At 42.1% G+C, this 14994-nt stretch overlaps 3 protein-coding genes across 8 annotated transcripts; 2 read left to right on the top strand and 1 right to left on the bottom strand.

Moving 5' to 3' along the window:
• Positions 1-830: 830 nt before the first annotated feature.
• On the bottom strand, positions 831-8341 carry LOC103997756 (protein FATTY ACID EXPORT 1, chloroplastic). 6 transcript variants are annotated; one of them, XR_010491213.1, is made up of 10 exons: positions 8016-8339; positions 7711-7898; positions 6590-6827; positions 5567-5722; positions 5175-5221; positions 5047-5087; positions 4843-4969; positions 4271-4512; positions 1479-4207; positions 831-1403 (listed from the first exon to the last, which is right to left on the bottom strand). XR_010491213.1 is itself a non-coding variant. In XM_009419075.3 (8 exons), exons 1-7 carry the CDS (start codon positions 8017-8019, stop codon positions 4882-4884), a joined length of 762 nt encoding a protein of 253 aa, XP_009417350.2. In that variant the 5' UTR covers positions 8020-8339; the 3' UTR covers positions 831-4512; positions 4843-4881. The 6 variants fall into 6 exon arrangements, 3 of the variants coding, with proteins under 3 accessions (XP_009417350.2, XP_009417349.2, XP_064981476.1); XR_010491211.1 differs by having other exon boundaries at positions 831-4207; positions 4271-4697; positions 8016-8341; XR_010491210.1 differs by having other exon boundaries at positions 831-4207.
• On the top strand, positions 1667-4603 carry LOC135622981 (disease resistance protein RPM1-like). Its single transcript, XM_065125401.1, has one exon. The coding sequence runs from the start codon at positions 1667-1669 to the stop codon at positions 4436-4438; it is 2772 nt and encodes a 923-aa protein (XP_064981473.1). The 3' UTR covers positions 4439-4603.
• A 384-nt stretch (positions 8342-8725) lies between the features above and the next one.
• Positions 8726-14107, top strand: LOC135622983 (uncharacterized). Its single transcript, XM_065125405.1, has 7 exons — positions 8726-8898; positions 10461-10571; positions 10862-10944; positions 12997-13083; positions 13180-13328; positions 13509-13640; positions 13751-14107. The coding sequence occupies exons 2-7, from the start codon at positions 10463-10465 to the stop codon at positions 13938-13940; spliced, it is 750 nt and encodes a 249-aa protein (XP_064981477.1). The 5' UTR covers positions 8726-8898; positions 10461-10462; the 3' UTR covers positions 13941-14107.
• The last annotated feature ends 887 nt before the right edge of the window (positions 14108-14994 follow it).

The following is a 14994-nucleotide window of genomic DNA, read 5'->3' as shown; positions in this document are numbered from 1 at the left end:
CATTTGATATCAAATAATTGAGGTATTATGACTCATGGTTATCGTTTTTGTGTATCCTCGTGAATCCAAAACTTCAGTGGCCTAAGCTTAAAAAAATTTAAGACAACATGGATTTTGTTGAAATAAAATTGGTTTAAGAGAGGGATAAGATGGATGCTACAATGTTTAGTTGGTGGTCAACATATAATTTTGACCGAGCGGAGGCCCATTTGCCATACACTCGGATCCGAGGACCTTTCAAGTCTTCCTTGCTTGCGTGCAATCTGAGACTCTTCTTCTTCTCTGAGACCACGTCCCACGCTTTAAATACAAAGCCTACGGCTCCAACAAGGCACAGACACAGCTCTTCTTTCTCCAACAAGGCACTTTCTGCCTCTTCTTGTCCGCTTCGGAGTTCGCAGTTCGTGTTCGAGCAGAACAACGAGCTCTCATCTTTCTCCAGCAGACACTTTCTGCCTCTTTTGTCTGCTTCGGAGTTCGCAGTAGGCGTTCGAGCAGAACAAGATGGGGCCTTCTTCGAGGCTTTTCTGGTATGTGGTTGTCCCTCTCAATTGTTTTGTTGCTTTTGTGTGATGCAGTGGATTCTTTCTTTTCCTGTTTTCAAGATTCCTATGAATTTCCATGACACAGACTAAATTATATTACGTTTTTGTTAGAAGTTTATGCAAGAGAAATTTTACACATATTTTTAGATTTTAATTGCTAAAAGACTTCCAATGTTAGGGAGACAAACTCCAAAAGTGTAGAGTTTGATTATATATATATATATATATATATATATATATATATATATATATATATATAATCTTAGTAAGAGAGGAGATAAGGAAAAAAAAAAACTTAGTAGATTAAACCCAATAAAATTAATGAGTCGTTTATCTAATAAAGTTAGGACATCATAAATGGTATTATTAGTTCATGAGAAATAATAGTACAGCAGCCAACTTTTGGAGTTCATCTTCTATTTCAGCTTTTCCTCTCGTCTTCTTCCAAACGGTCTGAGCAAGTAGAGCATGCCGGTCTCTGTTTTCTGCAATGAAACTGCCCTGACCTAAGAACAAGTCCAGGTCGCAGAAGGTGACCCAAAACGGCCGCTTCATGCGGCCTTGATTCTTCGAAGCCTTACAATCCATCCGCATCAAAAGCCTCGGAGTCTTGTGTTGACTCTTACTAGAAACAATAGGTGTGGATAGAGAGATCTTTACCGGTAGCCAATGGTAGTACTCTGTGTCACCTATGCCACGCTTTCTTACTAAGAAACAAGTGTGGATAGAGAGATCTTTGCGGGTAGCCAATGATAGTCCTCTTTGTCACCTATCATATGCTTTCTTCCGAGGACAGATGAAAGCAATGCCTGTCCCTTGTTTCGACTGCCGACACCACACCACCGAATGAGACATGAGCTGGTACAAGAAGGAATCTGTGTGAAGGATCAAGGAAAGCATAGAAAATTTGACTTCTTCTTCTTCGTCCCTTACCGTTCGTGCTGAGTTTGGTCTAACAGGAATTTTCTTTCGTTGTCAGAGAGATGGAGAAATCTTGGAGCTAAATGCTCCGAAAACAATATCAACTCTATAGAGGCCAAATGGTGGGTAGATGAACTCTGGCCTTTGATCTGGCCTTGTACAGTAGCAGTTTCTCCGATAGAGGAAGATCTTGAGATAAGATGGCAGAGGTTGTAGTCTTCAGCTTGATCGAGAAGATGACCGATGCTGTGGCCACTGCAGCAGTCCGACCTCCCGGCAGCCTCGCCAGGCCTCAGCAGAACGTTCACGAAGGGATGATCCGGATCAAGAGCGAGCTCGAGGTGATGCAGGAGTTCCTCAAGTCCATGAACACGTACAGAGGCGAACAAGAGCTGGTCTTTATCTCCTGGGCCAAGCAGGTTCAAGATGTGGCCTACGACATCGAGGACATCGTCGACGAGTACACCTACGTCGTCGCCGGTAGCAGCTGGGGCAGCTTGGGAGCCTTCGTCCGTGGCCTCTCCAACGACGCCAAGGCCACTGCTTTGCGCGAAATCGCCAGGAGACTGGAGGCCAAGGAAGTTAGCCTTGCTCAGCTATCAGGAATCGGAGAGTTGCCTGTCATCAGAATCCCACAGAGGTTGGCGGAGCTGCCCGACGACCCCCAGCCGGGCTACCATTTAGCGGAATCAGCACACTTCGTCGAGGAAGACGAACTTGTGGGGATCGACGACCACAAAGATAGGCTTATCGGGTTGCTGACGGACGAGGAGCCCCGGCGCACCGCAGTCGCCGTCTTCGGCATGGGCGGCGTCGGGAAGACCACCCTCGTGACCAGAGTTTACAGAGACAGAGCAATCCTCAGCCACTTCAGCTGCCGCGCGTGGGTCTTTGTGTCCCAAAACTACAACATCGATGACCTGCTGCGGAAGATCCTGAGGGCGCTGCTGCAGGAGAGGATGGAAGAGGCCGCCGACGACTTCGATTCGATGGAGTACAGGAGGCTGGTGGAAGCACTCCGCGCGCATCTGGACCGCCAGAGGTACCTGATTGTGCTGGACGATGTGTGGCAAGTCAGCATCTGGACGGACATCAGCTACGCGCTGCTCGCCAACAGCTGCCGGAGCAGAGTCGTCATCACCACGAGGATGCAGGAAGTGGCTTCGGTGGCGGGTGGCAGCCGGGTCATGACAGTGGACCCTCTGCCGGAGGAGATGGCGTGGTCTCTCTTCTGCAAGAAGGCGTTTCCGAGGGGGGAAGGAAGCGTGTGCCCCCCGGCGCTGGAGCACTGGGCCAGAAGAATCGTGGACAAGTGCGAAGGCCTCCCCCTCGCCATCGTCGCCATCGGCATCCTGTTGTCCCACAGGGACAGGGCGGAGTCGACATGGAAGAGCATGCACGACGGCCTGACATGGTCTACCACCGAACACACAGGGCTCCATAGAGTCTCCAGAATCCTGAGCCTAAGCATCAGGCATCTACCGTACCACCTCAGGAACTGCCTCTTACACTGCAGCCTCTTCCCGGAGGGTTACCTCATCGGAAGAAATCGGTTGATCAGGCTCTGGGTGGCGGAAGGGTTCGTGAAGGAGCGGCGTCAGAGGTCGATGGAGGAGGTGGCCGAGGACTACCTCAACCAACTGGTCGGCCGCTGCCTGCTCCAAGTCACCCACACAAACGAGTCCGGAAGGGTGCGCTTCTGCCGAGTTCATGACCTCGTCAGGGAGCTCATCGTGGCCAGATCCAGAGAGGAGCACTTCGCCGAGGCGTACGACGGCAAGCCGGAAGATTTAAGCGATCGGATCCGGCGGCTCTCCCTCGTGCAGGGTGAAGATGAGAGGCTGAGCGAGAAGATGCCGCTGCTTCGGTCCTTCCTTGCGTTCTCACCGGCTTCCACCTCGCTGCTCTCCAAGTGTCGGCTGATAAGAGTCTTGGATCTCCGCGCCGCTCCATTGAAGAGCTTGCCGGACGAGATAGGCCACCTCTTCAACTTGCGATACCTGAGCATACGGCGCACCAATGTCAGGCACCTGCCCAAAACACTGGGAAGCCTTCGGAAGCTTGAAACCTTGGATGCGGTCTACACCCACGTCGAGGAGCTCCCCAGCGGAGTCACAAGGCTGGAGAGCCTGCGGCATCTGATGGTGAAGAAGTTCCACCGTCAGACTTCAAGATACACCATTCTCGGCGGCGGAGTCGTCGTTCCGGGCGGGATTGGCAAGCTGAAGAAGCTGCAGACTCTGAGGGCCGTGGTGGTGGAGGACGAGACGACGGTCCGGCATCTGCGGAGTCTGACGCAGATGAAGAGCTTGGACATCAGAGGCGTGAGAACCATCCACAGCAAGTTGCTCTCGGCGTCCATATCCAATATGGATCGCCTTGTTCGCCTGGTGGTGATGGCGAGGCACAAAGACGACACCTTGCTGCTAAACAACCTCACTCCTCCGCCGCAGCTGCGGAAGCTGAGCTTGTACGGGATGCTGGAGAAGGGGATGACGTCTCGGTGGCCTGACTCTCTCAGAGCTCTCACTCATTTGGTCCTAAAGATGTCGAGACTCAAGGAGGACTCGCTGTCTTCGCTCATGGAGTTGCCCAACCTGGTGTCCCTCTTTCTCATGCAAGCATACGACGGGACCGAGCTGTGCTTCCGTGCCGGTTGGCTCCGGAGGCTCAAGTCTTTGGGGCTGTGTGATATGATCCACCTCAGCCACATGGAAATAGAAGAGAACGCCCTCGAGAGCCTGCGTGAGCTGAGACTGGTAAGGTGTGGCAAGTTGAAGACGATTCCAGTTGGTATAGAGTACCTCGGTGGCTTGCAGAAGCTGGAACTCGAGGGCATGCCGATTGAGCTGGTGGAGAAGCTGCAAGGAGGGGGACAGACCGAGGACGACCGTGTGCGGCTTCAACATATCCCCATCATCATGAACTGGTTCCAGAGAGATGGATGTTGGATGGAGGAAAGGCTCTCTTAACATCTTTTTCACCATTGTTTAGATCATAGCCTGTGATCGTTTAGATCTCAGTTGCTGGTGTCTAGAACCATTACCTGAACTTGAGTGCAATTGGAAACACAAGTTATGCATCTGGAACAATGTAATTGCGATTTACATAGCAAGGATCATCATCATTGAAATTTAGGACTGCAAATTGAATGCTCCGATTTGTAGGCATCTCAGTGAAAAAAGGATCATTCCACTATTCCAAACCAAGCTATTAATTTAAATGAAGACACTGCATCATGCAAATAATTAATTGTAAGGACGATACTCAACAATTCATATTCCAGCTTTCATCAAAACTTTCCATAATTTCACTATCAGTTTATATAATGAATCTTTTTAACTAATATAATGTCTTGTAAATCGGGTTATCTTACCATGCTCATAGAGAGGTTTTTTGTACAAATTCTCATGGCTTATGACTGGGGAGCTGCTGCCAACTTCTTCGGTGGTGGGTTTCCGCCGGAGATCAACACATACGAATAAAAGCATATCATTGCAGCACTGCCAGTGGTAGAAATGTGGCCAGGCATCAGTAGATTCTGAGAAGTCCCAAATAGTTTATGAGTGGAGATAAATACCTCGAGAAGATATAAAATCCTGTGGGAAAGAGTTTCTTTGACTGCATCGATAAGAAGCCAATTAAGTCATTACTGCATAGTAATTGGGACTATATGCTAGTGAATGCGAAACCAAATAAGGTACTTACCAATGTGTATGCCTGCATAAGCTTCCAGAGAAACGCAGCAGAGAAGGCTAAAAAACAAAAGACAGAATTGATATAAGTTTTAAAATTATAAATTAACATATGTATTGTATGGAAATATATATGTACACATAGTATTTCGTGCTAGATGCCCAATCCTCTATAAGTGAGAATTGGCCACTCACCTCCGAGGGTAGATTAATTATAAATATAAAACTCAATGTTGGTAATGCTAATAATGTCCTAAATGTGAATTTTGAAACATTCAGTCATAGAAAAATCCTAGGTGACATTAAACTATAGGAATTTTTTCTTTATACTGAACCACAACAAGATTACTTGAAAGGCTAAGCATAAAGGCATTCATTTTGTAATAAAGAAACTGTGGTTCATACCTGCTTGACCCAGTATAAATGGTAAGCTGGATCTTCCAGTCCTCCAAACTTTTAGGCTAAGTACACTCAGCACCAAAATAGCACCACCATGTATCATGGCCGTGGCATTTCTAGAGAAAATAAAGCCTAGCAGCCCTCCAGCAAATAAAAATCCACCTATAACAGGAAATATTATACTCATCAGAAAGGATGTAGCTTGTGTTCTTCACATCCATCACAATACCGATACTCAGGTTCTTTTAATTAATTTACTTAAAATGTTAAACTGAATAATAAATAATGAATTTTTTTCTCCATAGAAAAGAGGCCATAATCTAAGCCCATCAGAAGGAAGTTATCATGATTACAAGGGTTGCAAAATATGGATTTGTGTAAACAATAACAGATCTAAGTAACAAATTCTTTTCTCATACACAAGAATTTCATGTATCATGGTTCCCCTAGGACAAACTGCAACAACCAAACAGCAGGACTACCTTACAAGTAACAGCAATCCTCACCAGAAAAGCAACATCACCATGATAAATAGAAACAAAAAACTATCCAGTACAATATATCTTGCTTTGGATTGTCATAAAAATTAAAGAAGCTATCTCATTAAAGAAAGCTGAATAAGCTATACAGAAATAACATTGGACTCCACAGAACGTGCAACAGACCCAAATACAGAGAGAGAGAGAGATCGGTTGTTTCATACCAAACTATGATATCTGATGATTGTTGGTACCAAATAATGAAGAACAATAAGCTAAAGTATTTGCTATACTTACAGGGACAAACACTTCTTATCTATGCAAAACTCATTTATGAAAATATCAGTATGTTATCTGTGATCAACATGTAATTCCTTGTCAGTTTAGAGACCAAGAAATAAATCCCAGTCAAGAGAAAACAAGAGTTTTTCTTCTCTCCGAAACAAACTGAAACATTAAACAAAACAACCTACTTGACGATTTCTTAAGTGACATTCTACAATGAACAGAAATAAGCTTAATATTTGGACTTCAGTTCAGATTGGCTCACCAAAAGGAATGCCGAAGCAAAAATCATGTAATTTAGCACTTCTTTTGGTTGGGATGATGCCCTCCTTCTGTATACGCATGTCCATACCCATTTTTCCATCGAATGATTCTTCAGTTGGATTAGATTTAAGTGGATCATAGACTAGATCTGGTTTAGTACCCTCTGCATATCTTATGGCATTATTGGCATCAACATTGCTTCCAGCACTGGTTCCATTAAGGGACATAGAAACTGAAAGCTGTAAATTGAAGAAAAGAGTTAAGAGTCAATGTCTCACTCACCACATAAAGAAAAGGAAAACAGAATATACGTAAAAGCTCTACAAGCCAAAATGAGTTATCTTTTTGCTTTTGTCTTGCTTTTACTGCAATTTCTCCCTTTTCCTTTCTAATTTCAGAGACCATGAAAGCTTCAGCTGAAACACCAAAACATCTGACCTAAATAAATATAGTTATAGTTACATTTCTTTAAGGTTTCTTACGAAATCTTTTGTCTAGGATCCCAATTACAATGGCACATCAGCAGGAGGACCTCATACAAATGAAAAGAAAAAAACAACAATTTAGAGTCTAGAATTACTTGTGCAATGAAAATGTGACCAGAGTATAAGGAAGTTTGGTAAAGAAGAATTTTAACAAATAGGCTTGACAACACATGAATTTATAATCACATGATCAAAGAACACAAACGTCAAAAACAAGAATTAGAGATTCAGTCAGACAACATTTTATATCTTTGGAAAGGAACTATTTCCAAATACAATGCAGAAAAAACACCAACTTCTAGTTGCCCCTTCTCATGTATGTCAATAACTAGTCATTCCGGTTATATTTTTGCATAGGTACTAAATAACCTGTCAACGTACATACATTGATCTTCAAATGCATGTCATTGTTATCTGATAGTGCTAAACACGCATTGGGAAGATGCTGTCAGTGTCAGAGATTTTCTTAAGGATAAATTGAACACCTAACAGCATACGAAAACTATGCATCAAAGCTAAAAGCCGATGATAATACTTCAGTCCCACCAGTCCACCACCTCTCTTCAAGTTCGCAACAACGCTGACAAGAGGCAAGGAAATAAAAAGACTAGGCGAGGCGTGGCAAATAAACTCGCACCTTTCTGCCACTGATGTTGGAAACTCTAAAGGCAGGGACTCTGAAAAACATGCTTTTGACATCCACGGAATCGGAAGAAGAAACCCTGGACCGCGGCAGAGAAGGCCGAAGCCCCTCCAAGGATCGCATGCTCCTCTTCGCCACCAAACCGGATCCATAAAGCTGCGAGGCAGCCATCGATCTACAGGCTGAAGAAGAATTCATGAGATCAGAATCAACGATAGATCAAGGTAGGAAATAAATTCGGGTAATTGAGGATTTATCCGTTCGAAATCAGGAATTATGAAGGAAATCTTAAGATATACCCATCCTCGTGGGCTGCGACCAGCTTGTGCTCGCCACCGAGGATGGCGAGTTGGAAGCGTACCAAGGTGGCGGTGTAACGGCGGAGAGGATTGCGGAGGCGAAGCGCCGCAGTAGAATGGTCCGGTCAGGGGCGAAGACGGAGAGGCGTGGGGTGGGTCAAAGCAGCGCAGGTCGGGGGATGTCTGGAGAACGCTTCGAGCCAAGAGTTGGGAACTCGTCGTGTTCTGTTTCGACTTTTGCCGTCGGTATAATTATAATTTTCTGCTATACCCTTTACTTGTGGTGAAGGGAAACATAAACGATGGGCATTAAAGTCTTTTGACTAGACAAGTTCTGAACAGTCACTTTGAACCGCCGGCTCACATAGTAGACATGAACCGGTTGGATAATGTACAAATAAACCCGGTTTACATATATGGATTATTTCTTGGACCATCTCTAGGCCCTTGTGAGAATTACACAGTCGAATTCTGCCGATGACAGTCATTGCTTGGCAATAGCAACATGATCAATTTATGCACACTAGAAGGACATTTTGGTGGCCGATCCGGTCGAGCCGGAGAACCGAGCCAAGATTGAACCGGACTGGTATTTCAACACGTAGAAAGACTAAAACGCTTCATTTTTAATATCCATCAAAAGGGACTATTATTGAAGGGTATACAGGTAAATACATACTCATTAAAGCGGAAGAATGATACAGATGTATCGGCATCTTCTCTTTGCCCTAAATCCCGCGATCTGCGGTCTCTCCCCGTCGCCGGACCTCCCTCCCGCGCCTCCTTCGGTGTTCCTCCTCCACACCCTGTCCCCCGAAACTTGCTGTTCTTCCATTGTCTGCACGATCGCTCTCAGCCACCGGTGGCCTTCTTCGTAGAACAGGTATAACAGAAAGCTTCGTCATTACGCTGATATAACTTTCTTGTTTGAGCGAGAGCAAACATGTTGTGTATAGAGCAAGACTTTATTTTTATCAGAACGAAGATGTTTGACCTCCTTTGCAAGGCAAGTTAGCTACTTTGTTTTCATGTAACCTTATATGAGACTTGGAGATATAGCATTACCAATCACAAAGTAGATGTATTTAACAATTGGATCAGTTTCAGACTTATCATCATCAAGTCGTCATTGAATCCTCGTTATGGTCTGCCACTCAGATTCCAGAATTGTTTTGCGTAGGTTCATTTTCAGAATGGGAGATGTTGCGGGTCTGGCAATGGAAGCTTCATTCTGTTTCTGCTTTAAGTTATTCCCTTTCATCTTCATCATAATGATTCTAAGTGTTGGTACATAGAGACCGTCAACGGGTGAGTTGGTCCGATTGGTTTAGTGTCGAAGGTGCAGGTCTGTCATGATGACTCCTCCTTGCTGATGGGGGAAGCTGACGTTGTCAGCTGGTTAGAGAGCCCGCCAGGGGAGGTGATTCACTGGAAGCGGCCTGGCCTTGGTATGGTGAAGCCTGGTCGGAGAGCTGGATTCTCCTAGCTACTAAGCCACCTTCTGGCCGCGTCTCTAGATGGAACCGGGGGTCCTACATAACTGGTCCGTTTCGGGGGCATCCCAGCTCGACCCCTCCGATGTTTATGTCAGCGAAAAATGGACAGGGAGGAAGATAATATAAATGATAGAATATAGGGTTTTTGCCTGCCGCCCCCTGCCCCTCTCTCTCTCTTCTTGGTTTGGGGCTTGGTTTTTATACTTGCATGCCGAGTGGTCTGGACATGCGTTAGCCAAGGTCCCCCTTACCCTGTATGGTGGAGGCATTAGTGAGGGTGACTTGCTGGCGTGTGTCTTCTGGCGCCTTGGGTGAGCCATTGGGATGCCTCTGGGCTGACTCCCTTGCCTCCTTAGGTTAGGCAGGGAGTGATTCCTCCATCAGCTGTTCGGAAGGGAAGGCTAGTAAAGTCGGATCATGCTGTTAGTCATTAATCTGAAGGCATGACTTTTGTTGAGATGTCAGCCAGGAGGCAGCTGGGAAAGCTGGGGCATGCTGTTAGCCATTAATGCGAGACATAGTTTTTTCAATTGCGGTATCAGCAAGGAGTGAGTCTTGCATGTCTACTTTGGGAAGCCAAGACAGGCAGGGGAGATCCCTGCTGGCAGCTAGGGGGAGTTGGTGGGGGCTCCCACGTTTGGCTTAGGTGGCATTGCTGGCCCAGGTGGCGAGGGAAGCTAGCAATGCCAAGCTTTTCTGTATCACTAAGAAAAGTGTGCATTCAGCTTCTTGTAATGGAACCCAATCCAATAGCGTTATTAGGAAAGAATAGTAGTATCTATGTATGGTATAATCCACTAGTGGCTGAATCATGCTGCTATGTTTCACATTACTAGATTCACTTGGGATTGTTTGGGAAATTAAAAATTGTTTGCAAGTACTTCAGGTTTACTCATTTCCTTTAGATTCATATTTCAATGTAAATAATTCATTTTCTGTTTTGTGGTAGATATGGAGAAATGGATACATCAAATTGAAGAATGGATTCATCAGCAGCCCATAGAGCAACTCTATGTTTCTTTCGCTGTTCTAGTCTTCACATTTGTTTTCTTTGGGTTGTGTAGGTTCACTCTACCCTGTTTTCTTCTTTGCACGTCCATTTTTGTTTAGACATGGTATTTTCCTGTTCAAGAGCTGACTGATGTGCTTAAAAGTATGAAAAAGAGAAGCTCAGATATGCAAAGAAGAAATTAATTTAATCTATTGTGCAAATTGGGCTTTTAACATATCCTCCAAGAGTTTTCTGGAAAAGGACGTATATGATTCTCCAAAGGAGTGCAATGATAAGGAAATCTTTGGCGTTCTTGAAGAGCTATTAAATTTAACTGTGTACCTTTTTTTTTATCTCAGTTCGTATCTTGAGACGCTCAAAGTCCAATACCATAGTGCTTGTTGGCTTAAGTGGTAGTGGAAAAACTGTTCTTTTTTACCAGGTATATTTCTATATTGTTCACTTACTAATATTAAAATCTTGATTTATTCATCTAAATTTTGTTGTTGATGTGATATTATCATAGATATGTTTATTCTCTAATTAACTAAAATATGGAATATAATATATTATAACAAAAGTTGGTTGGGCTTTTAACGTTGGTAGTCGTTTCAGTTGTGTCAAAGAGATTTGGTTTTCACAATTTGCAGCTTCAACAGTATTCATGCTTTGGTAGTCTGATGCTTTTAACATATTAAAACAATTTTCAGCAGTTTTGACCAATTATAATCATCTAAGAGCCTTTGAAGAAATAATTTATTGAATAATAAATGTCTAAATTAATTAATGAGATCTTGGACAGTCTCAGTGGTTGGTTTTGTTGATTTCAGTCCATGCTAAGGTCTGAACACAGAAACTCAAGAGTTTTGGATCTGAATGCCCGTTCCTGATCTGGATTGGGGTTGGCAAAAAATTCAAAATCTAGCTAACCACAAAATCCTAACTCAAAAGTGTATAAAGTGTATCTTGTTAGCACTTGAACCATCTTTAGCATTCATCTATCTGGCATCTATTTTTTTATTTCTATGGCTAAGAACTCATAAATATTAATAACAAATGAGGGAAAAGGGTATTTCAAAGGCAAAAGAAGCGACGAGACTTAGACTGTCAAATTTGTTGAGGGTCACTCCATGAACTTATATTGTTTGAGTTGAGCATTGCATGCTTTTATGTAGCACGGTGGCTTATTAGAGTCTTTAACATTTGTGGGATCCTCGTGTCACATCCTCAAAGTAAAATCATAGAGGTGTGAACCTATTCTTAAACAAGAAAATTATGGATATCATTTCTCCCAAGGAAATTCTTTAATCAATGAAAAGATGAGGGGTAAGCCTTAAAGATGGGGGGTAAGCCTTCATCATTTCTCCAAGTAATTTTTTTAATAGAATGGTGTTTCCAAATCACTTTCAATCAAAAGAATGATATGATTCCTTAAGATCTTTATCTCAATCACCTTTCCAATCCATGACATAAGTTCTAAATAAATCCTTAAATCATGCTATGATACTACCTCTGTCACATCCTCAAAGTAAAATCATAGAGGTGTGAATCTATCTTAAACAAAAAAATTATGGATATCATAAATAATTCAAAAATGTAAGACATTCATTATACCCCAGAACACAATTAAATAGCTTGATGATTTGATTTGATCAATTTCTTTATGCTACAACCCACATTATATTAATTGACACTAACTCTTTTAAGGTTTGTAAGTTCAAATACTAAACATTTTCCATAAGTATTCTTTAATTCATGACAAAGTTACAAGCAGTACTTTGAAAAGTTTGTTAAACTAGTTTCTCTCTGTATGAAACAAGTATAATGATCATAAAAACGCACATAGAATACTGTAGCATGACTTAAAAGCAAATAAACATAACTATAACCATCTTGTCTCCAGAATCAAGTATTAGGTGTTGCATATCCTGTCTTTGTTTGTTAGCAAAATGCCATATGCCTTGGTTGTTAAAAGTTTTTATGTGATGTCACAAGATAATGGAAATATCATACTTATATTTGTTTAGCTGAGATGACTTTATGGGCATAGGGCAACACCAATTGTACTATGTGATGCTTGGTTCAACGTTTTGACCAGTAAATAGAGCTTCTGGCTCATCATTAGCTAGTTTGCTCAGTCAACATGTTATCTTTTATGTAGGATGTTTAGTTTTTGTTTCTCATGGTTCAGGAGAATTTAACGTGTATGCAATTATTATCGAAACAAACAGCTTAACGTGTATGTAAATATTATCGAAACAAACATCTCAATGTAAATGATCAGATGTTAAATATCTAGCTGTCCTGCATAATAACAACCTAACATCTTTACAGTGATTAATGTGCTGAACTTTGATGGTGCTTGTCAAAACTTTTAGAGAAAGCTTAAATTTCTTTATATTGTTAAATATAACTAATGCAGATATAGACCAGACATGCTTGATTTGTTATCAGCTTTCTGATACCATCGTCTTTATCATTGTTACTACACTAGCTTCGTGATGGCTCCCCACATCTTGGTACTGTTACATCAATGGAACCAAATGATGGTACTTTTGTGCTGCACTCTGAGCTGGAAAAGGTAATGGTTTGGGGACTTACTAGATTAAAACATGCTATAGTGTTGTTATGATGACATGAGGTACATGTTGAATTTGTCTCCCTTTTATATGCACAGAAGGGAAAACTAAATCCAGTTCATTTGATTGATGTTCCTGGGCATTCACGACTGAGACCAAAGCTTGATGAATTCTTGCCTCATGCGGCTGGAGTCATTTTTGTTGTGGACAGTTTAGATTTCTTACCAAATTGCCGAGCGGCTGCTGAGTAATTCACCAACTCGCTCTGATAAAAATATATGATTTGCTTTTTTTTTTAAAGCATTATTTGTAGACTGACTGATAATGGTAAAGCTGTGCTGTTATATGTTTTTTCCTTATATTTGTCAACAGGTCCCTATTTATGAATTACTGTGTTGATTATCTTCTGTATACTGTGGTCTGCAAGGTACTTGTATGATGTACTGACAAAGGCAATCATAGTGAAGCGAAGAATACCCATTTTGATATTGTGCAACAAGGCAGACAAAGTGACGGCACATTCCAAGGAATTTATTAGAAAACAGTTGGAGAAGGAAATGTATGACCTTAATTTGATATTTGAAGTCATCGCCTTCTTTTTCTTCATCGTCTTACTGTACTCTTTAGTCTATGTATATAGCATCATTATGTTTTTCTGTTTTTGGGCAGAGACAAGCTTCGTACCTCAAGAAGTGCAATTTCAACTGCTGATATAACCAGTGACTATACCCTTGGGGTTCCCGGAGAAGCATTTTCGTTTTCTCATTGTCAAAACAAGGTGATGGTAGCTGATGCATCTGGGCTAACGGGAGAGATCTCCCAGGTCGAGCAGTTCATCAGAGAGCTAGTGAGGCCATAATTGATTCTGTTGACATTCGCTTTTTGACCCCTTTGAGACGCTGAGACCTTAATAAACCATGCAGCTTGAACTCCCATGCTATCATCATATCATATATCAGAGTTGAGGATTTTCTAGACACTCTTAATGCTGAAGAACTGCTCTCATGCATAACTCATTTGCCTTGAGTGTCCATTTTCTTTGATGTAGAGTATCCATTCTAAGCTCATTTGCCTTGGTTGAAAGCTGATGCAGTTCTGTAATGTGTTTTGAGGACTGCAAATTCTTTAGCTTAAGGTTTCTGCTGTCAACTTTTGCCTCCATTTTTCTTATGCTTCAGGTTTCTGCTGTCGAGACCTTGTGGCTGGATTATTAGTTTTCCCTGGTTTACATACACGACGAAGCCATTAAGTCGTGATGTAGACTGAGTTTATGTTGTCCATCGAGGATTCATTGTTGGTGTTTGAGGCTGAAGTCATATAACCAAAGAAATGGCATTGACTATGTAGTTCGTGAAATATGACTGTCATGGGCATCACGTATGCTTGCTTGCTTGCGTGTAGCATTCCTACTACGTTGCACGATGCAGGAACAACTGTGATGATATCTAATCAGTCCATAATTATTAAAATTATCTCCATTAACCAAAATTAATTTTTATATGAATCTTAAAATTAATTGTAGATGCAAACCAAACCACTACTGAAAAATATGTATGATAAGAGTGAGAGCGTGGAAAGTGGTAAGGGTTGAGAGCTGCATAAATATCTTTCAAGAAAGGCACCCCAAAAAAAAAAACAATAAAATCGGATGGGAGTAAATGAGAATGGTTGACTGAAAAAAAATTTGACTCCGTTATAATGTTTTTATTTTATCAATACCACAGTAACATTATAATCTGTCGTATGATATTTTTTTACAAAAAGTAAGTGATTATCTTTAAAAAAAATATATCCGATGAGATTTCAAGTATTTTATATTTAATAAATGAATTTGATACATTATTATCGGATCAATATTTTAAGGATCAAGATAAAAAAAAGATAATATTGGTAAAAAAACATCCCTCTCTCTA

The sequence above is a fragment of the Musa acuminata genome, chromosome BXJ2-9 (assembly GCF_036884655.1).
Source record: "Musa acuminata AAA Group cultivar baxijiao chromosome BXJ2-9, Cavendish_Baxijiao_AAA, whole genome shotgun sequence".
NCBI classification, from domain to species: domain Eukaryota; kingdom Viridiplantae; phylum Streptophyta; class Magnoliopsida; order Zingiberales; family Musaceae; genus Musa; species Musa acuminata.
This window is presented reverse-complemented; position numbering and strand designations above follow the sequence as displayed.

What these genes read in the sequence shown, in the direction of transcription:
- LOC135622981 (XM_065125401.1), top strand. Translation starts at nt 1,667, where the DNA reads ATGGCAGAGGTTGTAGTCTTCAGCTTGATCGAGAAGATGACCGATGCT.
- LOC103997756 (XM_009419075.3), bottom strand. An exon ending in CCAACATCAGTGGCAGAAAG is followed by an intron (nt 6,828 to 7,710) that starts GTGCGAGTTTAT and finishes TTCAATTTACAG; the next exon opens with CTTTCAGTTTCTATGTCCCT. An exon ending in TTGCTTCGGCATTCCTTTTG is followed by an intron (nt 5,723 to 6,589) that starts GTGAGCCAATCT and finishes TTCCTGTTATAG; the next exon opens with GTGGATTTTTATTTGCTGGA.
- LOC135622983 (XM_065125405.1), top strand. Translation starts at nt 10,463, where the DNA reads ATGGAGAAATGGATACATCAAATTGAAGAATGGATTCATCAGCAGCCC. An exon ending in ATTTGTTTTCTTTGGGTTGT is followed by an intron (nt 10,572 to 10,861) that starts GTAGGTTCACTC and finishes TTTTTATCTCAG; the next exon opens with TTCGTATCTTGAGACGCTCA. An exon ending in TGCACTCTGAGCTGGAAAAG is followed by an intron (nt 13,084 to 13,179) that starts GTAATGGTTTGG and finishes TTATATGCACAG; the next exon opens with AAGGGAAAACTAAATCCAGT.